Source organism: Filicampus tigris, chromosome 9, assembly GCF_054856515.1.
Source record: "Filicampus tigris isolate MCC_2025a chromosome 9, RoL_Ftig_1.0, whole genome shotgun sequence".
Taxonomy (NCBI): Eukaryota; Metazoa; Chordata; class Actinopteri; order Syngnathiformes; family Syngnathidae; genus Filicampus; species Filicampus tigris.
In genome coordinates, this window is record NC_141225.1 from 3613622 (window position 1) to 3630380 (window position 16759).

Here is a 16759-nt window from a genome sequence, read left to right on the forward strand (position 1 = left end):
AAAAACATGCATGGTAAGTTGATTGGACACTCTAAATTGCCCCTTCGTGTGATTGTGAGTGTGGATGTTTGTTTGTCTCTGTGTGCCCTGTGATTGGCTGGCAACCAATTCAGGGTGTCCCCCGCCTACTGCCCGAAGACTGCTGGGATAGGCTCCAGCACTCCCCGCGACCCTTGTGAGGATAAGCGGTATAGATAATGAGATGGATGGATACAGCTAAAATATGCACAGTGAGCGATGCTGACTCATCATGGCCCAAGTTTAGGCGTTACTCATTCACACAATGACCTGCACCATCTTTTTTCATAATCTATAACGTGCACTTTCTACTAAGCCATGACATATACCCTGTTTATAACATAGATATTCATAGTCTTTTCAAGTGTTAGGTGCCTAAACTTGTCCGGTCCAACATTTTGCCATTTTTCTTCCTCATTATCGACATGACAAGCAAAAATTCACCCCTTTATACAGGGGTGAAGCTAGAATGTGGCTAATGGCTAATATTTCTCTCACTGAGAACAATCCCCCTGTCCCGACAAATTGTATATACACGTAAAATGACAAATTGAATAATATGACGTTCAGATCTTTCTTTGACAACCACAATTATGCCATTCATGATATTCAATAAAATAAAAAACACAACGAAACACAAATTCAAAAATAATTTACTAAAAATTTAGAAGGTGGGCAATCTCTCAATCTGGGTGGGCCTATGCTCTCCGGCTGTCCGGGACGGAAGGACGGACTTTTCCGTCATCTCTGACGTTAAATAGTTGTGAAACCACAACTTCTACACTTTACTTAAAAGGGAATTCAACCCAAACATATTTTTTCAATAATATGTTCTATCCAGCTTCACTAATTAAAACAAGGCATTCTAATAAATATGCCATCCCTGAGATGGCTGAAAAGGGGTGGATTTTGCTGCTTAAAACTCATATTCCACAAACGCAATATTAATCAAAATGCCGTGTCTCTAGTGGCTCTGCATAAAACATATTCTTGAAAAAAATATGTTTGGGTTGACTAAATGCTGGAGTTGATATTTTAACTTCTACTAAAGTATTTTTAAAGCCCAATATCTATACATCTACTTGGGCAATGAAGTTGAATACTTTTGACACCTCTGGTTGTGACCAACACTGCTTGCAGGTAGCTTAAACCGCAAAATTTATAAACAATATTGCAGGAGGAGTGCAAAGATACATGTCATGTTTCTAGCTTCATGGTCGTTTGTTTGCTGGCTTTATCATCCTGCACCCACCCGTTGGTAAACTGAACATGAGGCTAACGATTTATAATGTTTAAACTGCTCCACATCGGAGGCACTTGCACTACACACAAGGTAAGCGAAAACATCTGCCGCACACAGGCAGTGGGTCCAGGTCGCGTTTCCAATCTGTATTTCTGAAATGTTTATTGATCCAAAAAATTTAGCCGCAACCTCCAGCTTGGATGATGGCTTCGTGATGACACAGTGTCAGAGCAACAGTATCAGTATAGGTATTGAAAAAAAACAACTTTTGAATCAGAATTGTTTGGAGTTCTTGAACTTAAATGTTGGTTTGCTGGTTAGCAGTTTTGAGCTTTGAATGGAGACCTTTATATGCAAGAGAGCCCATATCGCACTCATGGGAAAAAAATCATTGTACCCTTATGTGAAAAAAAATCACCGTACCCTAATGTAGCTATATTTTGTTTGCTTCGAAACCTTTGTTGTTAAAGAGTGGATCTTTTATATATGCATTTCAGCATTAACGTGTTCTGTACGTTGTTCATTTAAAAAATTGACATATGCACATATTTTGTACTAATTTAAAATGGCATTTTCCACATACATCTGGTTAGGAAGTGCGCTGTCCTACAACAACAAAAAAATAACTAACCAAATCTATTCATAAGAACGCCAATCAGTCTTATACTGCCCCCAAGTGGCGAAGGCGGGCGCACCAGAAGGAGCAGCATTAATAATTGATGCTGTGTGACAGAAGCTGTCTTTTTACATTCAACATTTACATCTCAACATTCTTTTTAATTCTAGTGCTATTTTTGCTCATCAAAGTACACATTTTTTGGGTGGGGTGGGGGGAATTAGGGGATTAAGGGCATTTCCATCCATTTCAATAGGAAAAGATGATTTAACAAACACATGTTTTGGATTACTCACGTGGCCAAGTCACGGAACAAATGAAACTCATATTCCAAGGCCAAATTTTAGATATGTTATATATTTTATATGAGCATCAAGCACAGCAAATTAATTTCCCTTGTCTTACAGGCCATGCCGTAAAAAATAATCATACAATTGCTTTTCAACATTCTTCAATGTTTTATTAAATGTTGGTAATAGAATTACCATCATAACATAATACAGCAGCACAGGTGAAACAAGCGTTATTAATATTTAATGTTCTTTACACATACCGATACTGTTGTTGCTCCCGGTCTGAGGTTACGGCGGTCACCCTCGGTCTGTCATTTAGTTTTTTTCCAGGTGCTGACAATTGATTGGTGGTGGAAGAGTACAGGCGACATCATCTCCATCATCCCCTGGCACCATGCGTCTTGGTTCTGCATCGAATTTCCTGTTATAGTTTGTGACTGCATCTTAGCGCTATGTTTAACTTAAGCGGATGCTTGTCTGATTTTGGAAAAGCCCTTTTTTATTTATTTTTTTCTTGTTTCGTGTAGCTTGTGCCATCTTCGATGTGCACATTTAGGATTTATTCAAAATCTACAACTTTACGGATTTCAATGTGAGTCTGTATACCTGTCCTGAGTGAAATACTGCATTTAAGCAAAACACAATTGCTTTATAATGAATTTTAAATTACGGAAAACTGAAATATTGTATATCTGCGGGTATTGGATTTGTGATGTGTTTTGTGTGCTGCGTGATACAATTTGTTGCTCTATCCAACTTGTTGTACTAGTAAAGGCCAATTGTGTTACGTATATTCAGTTTTGAATATGTCTCACATGCAGAGATTAGTGCTCGAGTTATAATCTGTATTGTAAGCAGTGACAAAGTGATGTTTCTTACAGGGGAAGTCAACCAAAATATATTTTTTTCTATGTTCTATGCAGGCTTACTAGTTGAAAGGCATTCTGATGAATGTTGCGTTGGTGGAATATGAGTTAAGCAGCAAAATCCACCCGTTTTTAGCCATCTCAGGGGGCAGCCATTTTGTCACTTCTGTCGACTGAAAATGACATCACAGTTGCTCAGGGCTCGGATAACGACCAATCATGGCTCCGTTTCAGAAAACAGGTGAGCTGTAATTGGTCGTTACCTGAACCCTGAGCAGTTGGGATGTCATTTTCAGTCAATAGAAGCGAAAAAATGGCAGCCCCCTTGAGATGGCTAAAATGTGTGGATTTAGCTATATTCCATAATCGCAATATTAATGAGAGTGTCCTGTTTCAAATAGTGGGCCTGCATAGAACATATTCTTGAAAAAAATGGGTTGGTTTGTGTTGACCTCCCCCTTTTAATGAGGAAATATACACACATTTTATTTTAATGATATATTTGGTTATAACATTCAATACTGATATTATTCATGCAAGCAACATCCTATTTAACCCTATTCTTTCCAAAAATAAACATAGACATTTAAGACTTAACGCACAGAACTTCTCTGTAAAACGTCTCCAGTAATCAAAGCTACTCTTCTTTTTTTTAAAGGAGGCGAACAAGCAACTTCCGCTCGGAATATGGAAGTAGAACTCTTGGCGTGTACATTTGTGTGGGTGATGCGCGTGCATGTGTGCGTATGTTTGACTCGGGACCAAAACGTCCCGAGTGCCTTTATGTGTGTACAAGGACTAAAATATTTTGTAAATAATAGCCCATTCGCCCCGGACACCTCTTCAGACAGCCTTCGCACGTTCCGATTTTATCATCACTCTTTGCAGGCTGCAGACTCTGGATTGAGACTCAGTTTGTGTGTGTCAGCGGCCTGAGTCTCATTTCTACTACCCCGTGTGTCCGCCTCATCTTTTATTCCATATTTAATGTTGCTGATATTCACAAGTAGATAGGGCTCTCTGCTGGCCAAGTATGGTATTACAGGCGAAATAGGATTATCCAGACCCAGACTCCATATCAGAAGGTGGTAATAATGCAACAAAGCTTGTCAACCGCCAAAAGACAGAAGATGACGATGACGAGGAAGAAGAAGCAACGGTAGTCACGTGTGTAGAATGATCCGAGTCGAGTTTGTTCGTGAACTCTGTTTATTAACTGCCACAGGAACAGGTGGTATTCACATGAGCTTGGTGCATGAACTCTATTGCCGTGAAACGTACTGCTGCCGAAGATGTCGCAACACCGCTGCAATGCACTTTCACATATTGCATATGTGACAACATGTGCCAACTTGTTTTCAGTACCAGAGCTAGGCATCGCCTAATTGCCACTGCGTTCCGTCCAGCATATTTAATCGACCACGTGGTCCCATCCCTTGTCGGCGACAGCCAATCGGCGTCAAGCAAGTAATCCCACGTCACAAGCAGGCGCCGCAAGAGCAGACATACCACCAAACAAAGAAAAAGTATCAAATAAAAACAACAGACGCACACACGCACAGCGTGGTGATCGGTGAAATAAAAACAATATGGGGCACATGTCATTGCTTCTGTGCGACCCCAAAGTACACAACACAGTTTTATTTTTATTTTTTTCCTTACTCGGCCACGTGTCAGGATTGCGGCGCATGTGTGTGTGACATGATACAGGTTAAGTCCGTTCGGTTGACGTAGTCGGCCGTGCGATGTTGCCGTTTACCTGCCGATGTCATGCACGGACCCCAGCACGCACAGAGTAATGACATATCAAAGTTTGAATACAGTCAAAATGGCTGCCCTCGTAGTGCTAGTGTTAATAGTCAGATATCAAGCATGTACACTTCCAAAAAATATTTACCACTGACTTTGAAGGCCCTATTTTCATGCCCACGGCAAGTCTAGCGCAAAGTGCGGTCAAACTGCGCGCATAGGTAGAGTCTTTTTTCTTTTTGGTAATTTCATAGATATGCGCACTTTGCGCATGGATAAATTGGTATCTGCACTGTTATGGGAGTGAACACAGGCGCTGGCTTGTTTACGGACCAATGGAAGCGGCCCCTCACATTCTCTTTAAATTCAGCACAGGAGAGGCGCATGGTCTACATGACGGAAGCAGTCCATGCATGAGATTTATGTGTAAAGTACATTTAAAAGGAACTGCATGAAGATCTCCACTTGCAGATGATGCAGAGTTGCCCACCTTATAGTGGGCACTTGGAGACCGCCTTCCATTCAAGATTGTGCTCCATGTGTGACCCCAAAAAAAAAAACCTGCAAGATGCCCCCGCAGGAGAGATGCTAATGGAAGAGGTTTATTTAAAGACAATTAGCTGGCTAACTTACTATTCAAACCACGCTTCAAATGTGCCACTTACTCACATACTTATCCAGCTGCGTGTACTGTACTTACTTCCAATGCGAGCCCTGGGGTTGGTTTTGTCGTATTGTATAACTATTTGGGTCCAACAGAGGACAAGTCTGCAAGCATTCAACGAGTTACTTATTTTCCACACTTCCCCTCCTTCACACTTCCCGGCCTTCAAAATAAAAGCATACCGGCAAACCACTACACAGCAGTTTTGCTACGGCGTACTTCCGGAAGTAGGAAAGTGCATGATGTGCCAGTGCCATACTTGAGTGCTGTGCGCTGCTTGAATATACTCCCGGACACAAATTGTTTTGAAAGAAGCCTAAAAGGAAGCCTTTCATCGAGTAGGCTGAGTTGAAATTTGGCCGCCTCACGAGCACGTCACACGCATGAGGGCCAATTAGTGGGCCGTACTAAAATCCACTTCTGGCCATGCTTAGTCCAGCCATTTTTTTAAATTTGTCACCCCCCACCCCTACACCCTAAAAATGGGCATCCGGCTTTTTTTTAATCACTTTCAAATCAGGGCGGAGCCATGGGTGGGCCTGGTTGTGCACAGGCCCACCCAGATTGACAGACTGCCTACCCAGTGAGATTCATGAAAAAATATATACTTTTACATTTTTAGTAAATTATGAAATTATTTGAGGCGGCACGATGGTCGACTGGTTAGCACGTCCACCTCACAGTTCAGAGGTCGTGGGTTCGATACCGGCTCCGGCCTCCCTGTGTGGAGTTTGCATGTTCTCCCCGTGCCTGTGTGGGTTTTCTCCGGGTACTCCGGTTTCCTCCCACATTCCTAAAACATGCATGGTAAGTTGATTGGACACTCTAAATTGCCCCTAGGTGTGATTGTGAGTGCGGTTGTTTGTTTTTCTCTGTGTGCCCTGCAATTGGCTGGCAACCAATTCAGGGTGTCCCCCGCCTACTGCCCGAAGACAGCTGGGATAGGCTCCAGCATGCCCCGCGACCCTTGTGAGGATAAGCGGTATCGATAATGGATGGATGGATGAAATTATTTGTGTTTTTTTTTATTGAATATTAAGAATGTCATAATTGTGGTTGTCTAAAGAAGATCTGAACTTCATATTATTCGGTTTGTCATTTTATTTGAATATATGATGACTCAGGACAGAAGGATTGTGCGAAGTGAGAGAAATATTCAGGCCCACACTGATTTTTCCAGGCCCACCCATTAGCCACGTTCTGGCTCCACCCCTGTTTCAAATACAGTTGACTGAAAAAAAATGCTTCATGTTTATTCAGGCCGAGAATCTTTTTTAAATTTTTTTAAGTGTATTATTTCTACCAGGAAAACCACTCTCTGATTCACTGATGTGTTTTGAAAGAAAAGCAACATGATCTGGGGTGATAAGATTTTTTTCTTTAGAAACATGATTAAATAATCATTTTTATTTTTTTTTTTTTCCAAGACAAAATAATCTATTATGTTGTTGTCGCTTTTGGAGGGTTCTAATTTTTATTAAGGGTTCACTCGACAAGTGTTTTAGGAAATTGTGTCTCGGGGCCACTTTCCTACTCTTGAAAATAAAGCTGTCTCCATTGTTTTGTCTACAAAACGCTGCATGTATTCAACATGCAGCCATACAGAGACACATTTTTAAATGAAGCCTAAACAGCCACAAGCGATTTATGGTCCTCACACGACGTGGTCTCATTATACACACGGGCTGGTTCTCTCATCTCAAGTCTTTTAATAGACATGCTTGCTCTGGAAGCTGCAGCTGCTTGAGTGTCTCTACCAGTGTTTGAACCCTTGGGACCTTTAAAGGGCAATGATGATATTTTTAGACGAAAGCTGCTACAGATATAATTTAGAATCTACATATTTCAATGTTTTCATTTGTGTGACAAAAATCAACACCTAGTGTCCAGCATCCATTTTAATGAATGAACAATTTAGAACTAAATTGGATTAGATTCAACTGCATTTGTAAACTATACAGTACAATAACACTTGTGGGTTTTTTATCCCCTCACGGCGTCTACATTAAAGTAAGCTATATAATTCAGTTTTAACACTCTAAATGGAACGTTTACCCAAGAAATATGCAAATTCCAAATTAAAAACATCAGTTTGCCCCTCCCAAATCAGACCCCCTAACAACACCCCGTGCCCCTCCTTTCTTCCTACTACCTCTGTCTTGAGTTAGTCCATTGCACTGCAGACTTCTTTTTATCGCCCTTGCTCTGTCCACCATTCCACTACTTTCTTCTCTGCATTTAGTATTTGTGTAGCAGCTGCTTGTCTTTTTTCTTGTATTGCATTCATTCTTGAGGCCACAATAAATCAGACACCATGGCTGACAGAAGTCGTATGCTGCGGAGAAAGGACAGACAAGACAAAGAAGCTGGTGAAAACACAAGGGATGGAAAGGAAGTGAATAATGAAGTAGAAAATGCTCAACATAATGAAGGGGGACCATCAGCTGAGCCACAGCCCACCAATGACGCAACAGCAAATGGTAAAAATGGAGATCTTCAGGTTGAGCCGATGGAACTACCGCCATTTGAAATCATTGCAGGGTAAGTCTATATGAGAGAAACCGTTTTCGTGCTAGCTAAATCGACTTATTACATTTACTAATCCAGTTCTCCATTCACATCCAGTTAGTAACTCTTAGTGCTGTGAAAGTGAATCGCATTAAAAAGTGCCATCCTAGCACTTTTTAAAGTGATGTTAAGCTTTAAAATAGCACATCTTAGGTGAAGGGCTTTCTCTGCGCTTTTGAAAGTAAATTACTGAGGGGAGGTAGGAAACTCCCACCGTACTCTGCTGATGATGGTGGTAATAATGATAATAGTGAATAATGGTGTAGTGGTACCGTGGCCTGACTTAGTGCAGGCAGTGTGGTTTCAATTCCCACTCAATGACACTGACTGTGACAATGAATGATTGTCTTTCTATGCACCCTGTGATTGACTGCCGACCAATGCAGGGTGTAATCTACCTTTCACCCAAAATCACCTATGATACAATATGATCCAGTGACCCTGAAAAGGATAAACGGTAGAGACAATGGCTGTCTCGATGAAATAATCGGAATAACAATAATATCAGGCGCCAGCTCGTCTTGTCAACTGGCTTCCCTAATAAAACTGATAGCCTGGGTGATGACGACACGCAAAAGGTTTGTGTTTTCTATATATAAAGCCACACCCAATAAAAATGCTTTGAAACTCTAGTCTAAGCCATTGAAATGATGTAAGATTAGTTTGCCTGCACTGCCATGGTGCCCCCACATGTCACAAAGTTTCAACGTCAAGCAAAAATGAAGGCTCTTTACTTAGAACATTCAACGGAACAGGTGTGATCCTTTCTGTCTGGATTTTAGCTGCAGCCACAGACTACTGACTAGTTAGTCTTAACACTAGTTACACAGCTGTAGGTAATATGTATAAGTTGTTGTTATGTAATAGTTGTTTGACTATATACATGCATTATATACACACATATGCACATAGGTAAACACACAGACAAATGCACCCCCCCACACAATTGTTAATAACCTTTCTCTAAATAAATAAAACTATATTCAATGGCCAATGAAATGACTGAAAGCAGGAACAGTAAGTAACAAGGGTAATGGCTAGTATATAAAAGACATTGGAAATCATTTAATGATGGGTGTGTGTGTTTGCATTGTTACCAGTGGTGGACATACAGTAAATGGTGCGCAGGTACAGCCTTCTTTTCTATGTACACACAGCACAGGCAAAATGTTGCTCAAACTAAATGGACTGCAGAGCTGCACAGTATGCAGTCTGGAGAAAGCACCCCTCAGACCTGCGACAGCTGAAGCACTTTCCTTATGACGAATGGGCACCAGTCGAAGGGTGCATGAGTCTCATAAAGAGCTACATAAATCGCTGGATTGCCCAGGTTGCCTTTAAAGGTTGGGTAACTCAATTTGTGTATGCATCATTTTTCTCCAGGCCAGTTTCATTACATTTTAATCATTGAGCTGGACCACAAAAATAAAGCAGTGCCTCTTGTCATAAGTTAGTCGTCAGTATGTTTTTTGTTTCAGTATCGCTTTTGTCGTTATAAAGTTATTTCAGTTATTGGGTTACCCAATTAGCAACTACCCTGACGAAATGTATTCAGGCATGCCATGGTTTGCTGTTACAAATTATGCTATGTTGCCTATATACATGACATGCCTGCCGTTCTGTAAATTAGCAGTTCCCAATTTTCCTTTCCTTCCTTCCTGGGAGGCTGGACTTACTACAGTCTCTGGAACGCAGAACAGGAATTGCATATGTCAACGGGAGAATGCGTGGATGAACAGATTTAACAGGGAATGCCCACATTTTAGGGTTTGGCACAAAGGGGCATAAATGAAATATTTGTGTGGACGGGAAAATCTGCGCAGCCAGAAAAACGTGCAGCTTTTTTTTACTTAAGCACATTGTACAATATGAACTGAAGCCATTAAATCTAATTCAGCTGACTAGAAAACATCCATACTGCTTGTCCTTGTTCTGGTCATGGATGAGTTGGAGTTCATGGCAGTTGACTTGGAGCAAGAGGAGGGGTACACTGGGCTGCTCCACAGTCAGATGCAAGGCAGGCAATCTTTCACACAGTTAGTTATTGTTTTCAATTGGTGCCCCGTGACTATTGGCAATTTCGAGTCTACAGCTACATCTTCATCAGGAGTAATGTGAATCTAACCTCAACATTGTTTGCTCTGTTGCACAGTGATCGAATCGATCCTTTTGCATTCAAGTTCCAGTTCAAGAATGTGGAATACTCCTCAGGCCGCAATAAAACCTTCTTGTGTTACCTGGTGGATAAAGGCAACACAGCTGGTGGGCTTCTGAGAGGCTGTCTGGAGGATGAACACACCGGACCTCATGCTGAAGACGCCTTCTTCACACAGTGCCTGACTGACTATGAGCCTTCAATCAAATACACAATTACCTGGTGAATTCACTTCAACTTTATCTCCACCAATACATTCACACTTGATAAAATGCAAACATTTCATTCTCAGATATTGCATAAAAGGTCAACCAACCAAATCAAAAATAGCTTGCAAATTGCAAAACTGAATTTATAACTAGCCTTGATGTAAAATCCAATGTGCACAATCTAATCCCGATTCAGAGTCCATTCGAAATAGGACTTGTTTTTATGTAGCAACATCTGAAAACTGAACATATTTTTAACATACTGATACTTACCTTTTACCTCAGGGTTAAATGACTTTTTTTTTTCCAGTTCTACTCCACTAATGGAGATTGAACCAAACACAATTAAAGTGCTTACAGAGGTTCAAAAACAGTGTGCAACAGAATTATCTGTGCTAGGTAAATTTGAATCACAACGAACTAAATGTAACATCTTTTTCATTGACACCGAAACAATAAATCTAATGACTCTCTTTCAGGTATATGTCATCCAGTCCCTGCTCTGCTTGTGCAGCAAAGATAGCTGACGTGTTAAGCGCCAAGAAAAACATCAAATTGAGCATCTTTGCTGCTCGGCTGTTTGAGTGTGAGGAGGCAGAGATCCAGGCTGGCCTAAAGGCTCTGCATAAAGCTGGATGTAAGCTCAGGATGATGAAGCCTCTGGACTTTTCCTATACCTGGGATACATTTGTGGAGAATGAGGATCAACCTCTAAGCCTGTGGGAAGACTGCAAAGACAATTATGAGTATTATCATGAGAAGCTGTCTGAAATTCTGCAGTGAACACAGTGAGCATGTGTTAAAAGAAAGATGGGAGAAGAGAATCATGGCAGTTTTAAAGCGGGAAGCAAGTTCCTAATTGGCAATACACAGCTGTGGAAGTGGCTGCCAGATGATTAATTTTGTGGAGTATTCTGAACCTTGGAGTGCTGACGTGCTACTTGAATTGCAATCCTACTGTATAATGTTAGACAAATTACAAAAGGAAACTCAATTACCGTATACATGACTCAAAAATGACTTGGAATGAATGTGTAGAGTACCCACGGCAACGTCTTCTTCCTGAGTAGCTCAACAAAGGGTCAAATGCTAAAGACCCTCGGTATTTTTAACTTTAATCAATTCTCAGCTACCCTTGAACCCGATCACCCCGCATCCATTTGCAACCAAAAAAATGACGATTTCCAATGAGCTGTCAATAAGACAAATAACAAATAGTCCTATTATACCATCCTGTTGTCTGATGCTGAATGACTATTTTATCTTGCTGTACTGACAGATGGAACTGGTTTGTATTCAGGCCTTACAAGAAAAGCTGTTATTTAACACCAAGTTATTAAAAATAGTAGCTTCTCAGTACTTCCCCTCCACCACAAAAATGTTGAAAAGTCACAGAGGAGCAAGTCGTGACACCTGAATAGGAGTTTGTTGAGCAATGTAAGGACTTTGAGAACTTGAGTGCCATGTGACATCCGTTCACGAGCCCTTCAGGGAGGTTGACATCCTCTAAGTTAGAATTCAATACATCCGAAAGTTTTTGGAACACAGTGGTTCTCATCTGTTTCTATATGGGAGATTTAAAAAAGCTGGGAGACCCACGCTGGTTGCACGAAGACATTCTTTGGTGAATGCCACACTGTTGAAGAAAAATCTATATGAGTGAATGAGTGCCAGTCTTAATATCAAGAAATAATGACACAGTGTGCGTGGGTGCGCACACACGACTACAGTTTTGGTGTACTACTCCATCATTGCCTTACAAACAAGATTATTGTAAATAAAAAGATATCTGAAAAAAAATGTAAATTAGCTGTTTGATTACTGTATGTGTCATCCTCCAGTCCCAGTTATTATTAGTCCTTTTATCAGTAGCAGGTGTGGGGTGCCAATTGGGAAATTTGGGACAACTCCTGTACTGTTTATTTCAGGCTGATCTGGACAGTTTTATTTTTTTAATAGACCCTAATTCCTATATAACAGTATCTTCAAATGATAGACCGTGTATCCTCACATGACCATTTTTCCCCCCATAATATGTTGTCACAAACTGCGTATATTCAGTATTTGGGCAGCTGTTGTTGTGATCATGTGATCATAATGAGCATATCAATTTTTTTACCGGAAGCGACTTGCGGTATTGAAGGCACAACATGGCATGATTGTTCCGAAGTTCGTGAAGTCAACTCAGAAACATTTTCCAAAAGGAATATACAGTACTTTTCTTGTCTTCTAGAAGCCAGCTAAACTGTTGTGTCTCATATGTCGCAAGACCGTGGCTTTATTATTACCAAAATGAGAGCCTAGTACAGGAGAGCTACATGAACGAGGAGTAAATGAATGTGCCCTCCTGATAGCGTGGATTTTGGTGCAAGGTAAACGAGAATTGGGCGATGTGCTGGGCATAAATGAATGGAAAAACTATCAAGTAAAATTTGAGAGTTAGGCTTAATTTGCTTGTTCAGTGTTAATTGAAATGTAGTTTTTGCCTGTTTAGTAGATATTGCAGTTATTGGTGTCAAATGTAAACTGTTAAGGGAAGGATTTAGATGTGTGTTTAAAAATAAATGTTGTAATAAGGAAAAGGAAATGTGACATTTGATTTATTTGACAGGTCGGCTACACAAATCAAAACATTTTGAGTTTTGCATCTTTGCCCTGAGAAAACGTAACTGTATTAAGTGCTTTTAAGCCATAAAAAAATCAAATATTTCGATGCAAACGACAATCGTCCGTACACTGTAAAAGGTTTGACCATTATCTGCATAAATAAAGTGAGGCAACAAAGTGACAATTAATATAATTCAATAGATTTTAAGTACTTCAACTTCTTCAACTTTGATTCAAAATAATTGATTTAACTAATTAGATTCAAACAAAACTATTAAATACAGTTCGAAATATTTTGGATTGGCTATTAATAAAGCACAGTTGGAGTGAATCCAAATCAATTTCACCTGGAAAAGTGATTAAAATTTACTTCGTATCCGAACAAAAGTAAATCAGATATACTATCTGAGTCATTTAGATTTTGATTCGGCAATTAATTAGGTGGAGTTAATTCATATATCCTAATTATCTCAAACACATTAATTTGTATTTACTAAATATCTGGATGACATTGATTTAGATGTACTAATAAATTGGGTGAAATCAATTAATACATACCAATTATCTCAAACATATTGATTTATATTTACGAATTTTGATAAATTGAGTTATCTTGAAAAGAAATCTATTTATTAAATATCTGGGGTATATTTATTTAGCTTTACTAATTTTATATGTGCAATTTAGGATATCTTTCTAAATATCTGAAAAGGAGTGATTTGGATAAAATCTTTTGGATAAAAAGTTGTATTTGGTACCATATGACTTAAAATCAATTTTATTGACTGTCACTTTGTTGCCATAATTTTTCAAGTCAAATTTACTTAATGTTACGTCTTCTTGTAGGGATTGGATAATGAATGGATGAAATTTTTGGCGTACAATACAAGTATATATATATATTTTTAAAATCAGTAAAATACAAGCAAAATACATATGTGTTAATTGTGCTAAAGAATGTCATTCCTATTTTTTAATGGAGTAGATCCCCTCCCAGTGCATAGAAGTTCAGGACTTTGTTGGAACTTACAAACTGACAGTTTCACCTTACCTTGTATCCAATGAGATTCAATCCAATTCACACACAGGGGAGTACTGTCATTAGCCTGCCTCCATAATCATACAGAACAAAGAACTACTGAGAGAACTGTTTTGTGATGAGAGAGATTGGAATGCAACTCTTCCCCCAGGAAAAGAAGCGTTACGGGACATATGGAAAGACTCGTTGAAAGCCTTTGAGGAGAAGTTCATTAAGTGCTATGGAAAATAATGAGCTGTGCATTTTCCCTGATGCATCTACTGTCGCTGTAGGGGTAAGAGCATACCTGCGCTCTTGAGACAGCCAAGGCCAGTACCACATAGGGTTTGTGATGCGGAAGTCCAAACTCTCACCCTGTCCTGCGCACGCTGTCCCACGGCTAGAACTTTGCGCCACTGTATTCGCAGTAGATAGATTCAAATTAATCAGAGAGGAGTTGGACATCAAATTTGACATTTGTCATCCACACAACCACACCAATGGCGCTATGTAACAAGTTCAGCCAATCGCAGCTCACCTGTTTTCTGATGCCGAGCCATGATCTGAGCCCTGAGCAACTGTGATGTCATTTTCAGTCATCAGAAGTGACAAAATGGCTTCCCCCTGAGCTGGTTAAAAACAGGTGGATTTTGCTACTTAAAGACCTGACCCAGCAGTAATAGGTAAGTTCATAAAGTGGAAATGCGAATTGTTAAAGAAGGGACTGTGAAAGTGTTCTTGAGACCTGTATCAGAGATTATAGTTCTAATTTCGGAGACTGATTTAATATGCCATGTAGCACTCGTGGTATTTGATGTGATATATAATTATGCAGAGCTGGGCACTTGACCCTTTTTTTTCCCGTCGGGCCGCAACCCTCCACCCTTGACCTGGGTACCCTTCCGGCCACGAGCCCCCGGCCATATTCATAAAAATTGTCGGCCCCTGCCCCGTTATGATTCCCCCCCCCCCAAAAAAAAAAAAACATGCAGCATGATGCCCCCGCGGGAGGGATGCTAACGGAAGAGGTTTATTTAAAGACAATTAGCTGGCTAACTTACTATTCAAACCCGCTGTGGACACGCTTCAAACGCGCCACCTACTCACGTACTTACCCAGCTGCGTGTACTAACTTAAATTGCGAGCCCTGGGGTTGTTTCTGTCGTATTGTATAATTATAATAGGTTCAACAGGACAGGTCTGCAAGCATTCAACAAGTTACTTATTTTCCACACTTCCCCTTCTTCACACTTCCCGGCCTTCAAAATAAAAGCATGCCAGCAAACCACTACACAGCAGTTTTGCTACGGCTTATTTCCAGAAGTAGGAAAGTGCATGATGTGCCAGTGCCATACTTGAGTGCTGCGCGCAGCTTGAACACACTCTCGGACACAAGCTGTTTTGAAAGAAGCCTAAAAAGAAGCCTTTCACCGAGTAGGCTGAGATGAAATTTAGCCGCCTCGCGAGCATGTCACACGCATGAGGGCCGATTAGTGGGCCGGACTGAAATCCACTTCCGGCCCTGCTTAGTCCATCCATTTTTTTAAATCTCTCACCCCCCAACCCTCCACCCCAAAAATGGGCATCCGGCCGGGCCGAAGGGTCCGACCGGTCCGACCGAGGGACGGACTGCCCAGCTCTGTAATTATGGATGTACAGACAGTATCTCTGGTGGAAAACAAAGGGTTTTATGGCCTTTGTCTATAGTTCCTGGATCCCAGGAAGACAAACACTGAAAAGAATGTTGGCAAATAAATACAGTACAGGGTTGCCAAAGACAATGCTATAGCAGAAATAGCAAAGACTTACACAGTTAGTTTAACAGCAGACTTGTGGACTTCAATAAAAATTGAGAGCCGGGCATTCCATCTACCCGACGGACCGGTCCGTCTATTCGCTTATGACAGACGCCCATTTTGTAGGTGATAAACGATAGATGGGAAACTTAAAAAAATAGTCGGACTAAGCATAGTGAATTTCTCTCCGTCTATGTATCGCTTCTAACCTGACTCAGCTGGGGGGGTCCTAAAAGGGGACGTATTGAGTCCGGCCACAATGAGTTTCTAGGATCCTAAAATGAGACTTATTGTGGTGAGTTTCGATTTCACATTTCACTCACTTAGTGAGGGAGCGTGGCGGTGGAGGGTAAGGCAGTAAACTGAAGCGTGTTTAGAATAATAGAGGGACTAGGCATTACTATTTGGTCCCGTTTGACAACTAGACAGATGGCGGAAGGGTGCCTAGGCTGCAGACGGATGGCGATTGACGGACCTGAAATTTTAGTAAAATGCCAAACTCTGTAAATATGGATGCTTACTTGGCTTTAAGCTGCCACTTTTGACTGAAGACATGCATTTGTCAACCAGTCTGCTGGGCATAAAATGGTTCCCTCGCTCCGATCATGCAGCAAACATAGCAAAGCCAAAGAAGGCAGAGTGGGGAAGAAGAGCCAAATTTAAGAGTCTGGTCACAGACTCAGCTGCAAATAGGTTACTCAGAGTGCAAAATGATCATTGGAAGCACTGTACAAAAAAGCTAGTAAAATCATGGACAAGAAATCACGGCACTATCATCAATGTGCAATTCTTAAAAAGTACAATCTTTTCAACTGGGCCAGTTTTTATAATGTTGCAGATTTGAGGCTCGTATAAGTACTGAATGGTCTATAGCCCCAGTTCCCCTGGCTGATTTAATCAGCCAAAGTGAAAGTGAGCGGCTCATTCGTGCCCTCTCAGAGGGGAATGTGCAATTCC

General features: G+C 40.7%; 1 protein-coding gene across 1 annotated transcript; it reads left to right on the forward strand.

Moving 5' to 3' along the window:
* Positions 1 to 7763: 7763 nt before the first annotated feature.
* apobec2a (apolipoprotein B mRNA editing enzyme, catalytic polypeptide-like 2a) lies at positions 7764 to 11405 on the forward strand. Its single transcript, XM_086041059.1, has 3 exons — positions 7764 to 7990; positions 10170 to 10394; positions 10861 to 11405. Exons 1-3 carry the CDS (start codon positions 7764 to 7766, stop codon positions 11162 to 11164), a joined length of 756 nt encoding a protein of 251 aa, XP_085897185.1. The 3' UTR covers positions 11165 to 11405.
* The last annotated feature ends 5354 nt before the right edge of the window (positions 11406 to 16759 follow it).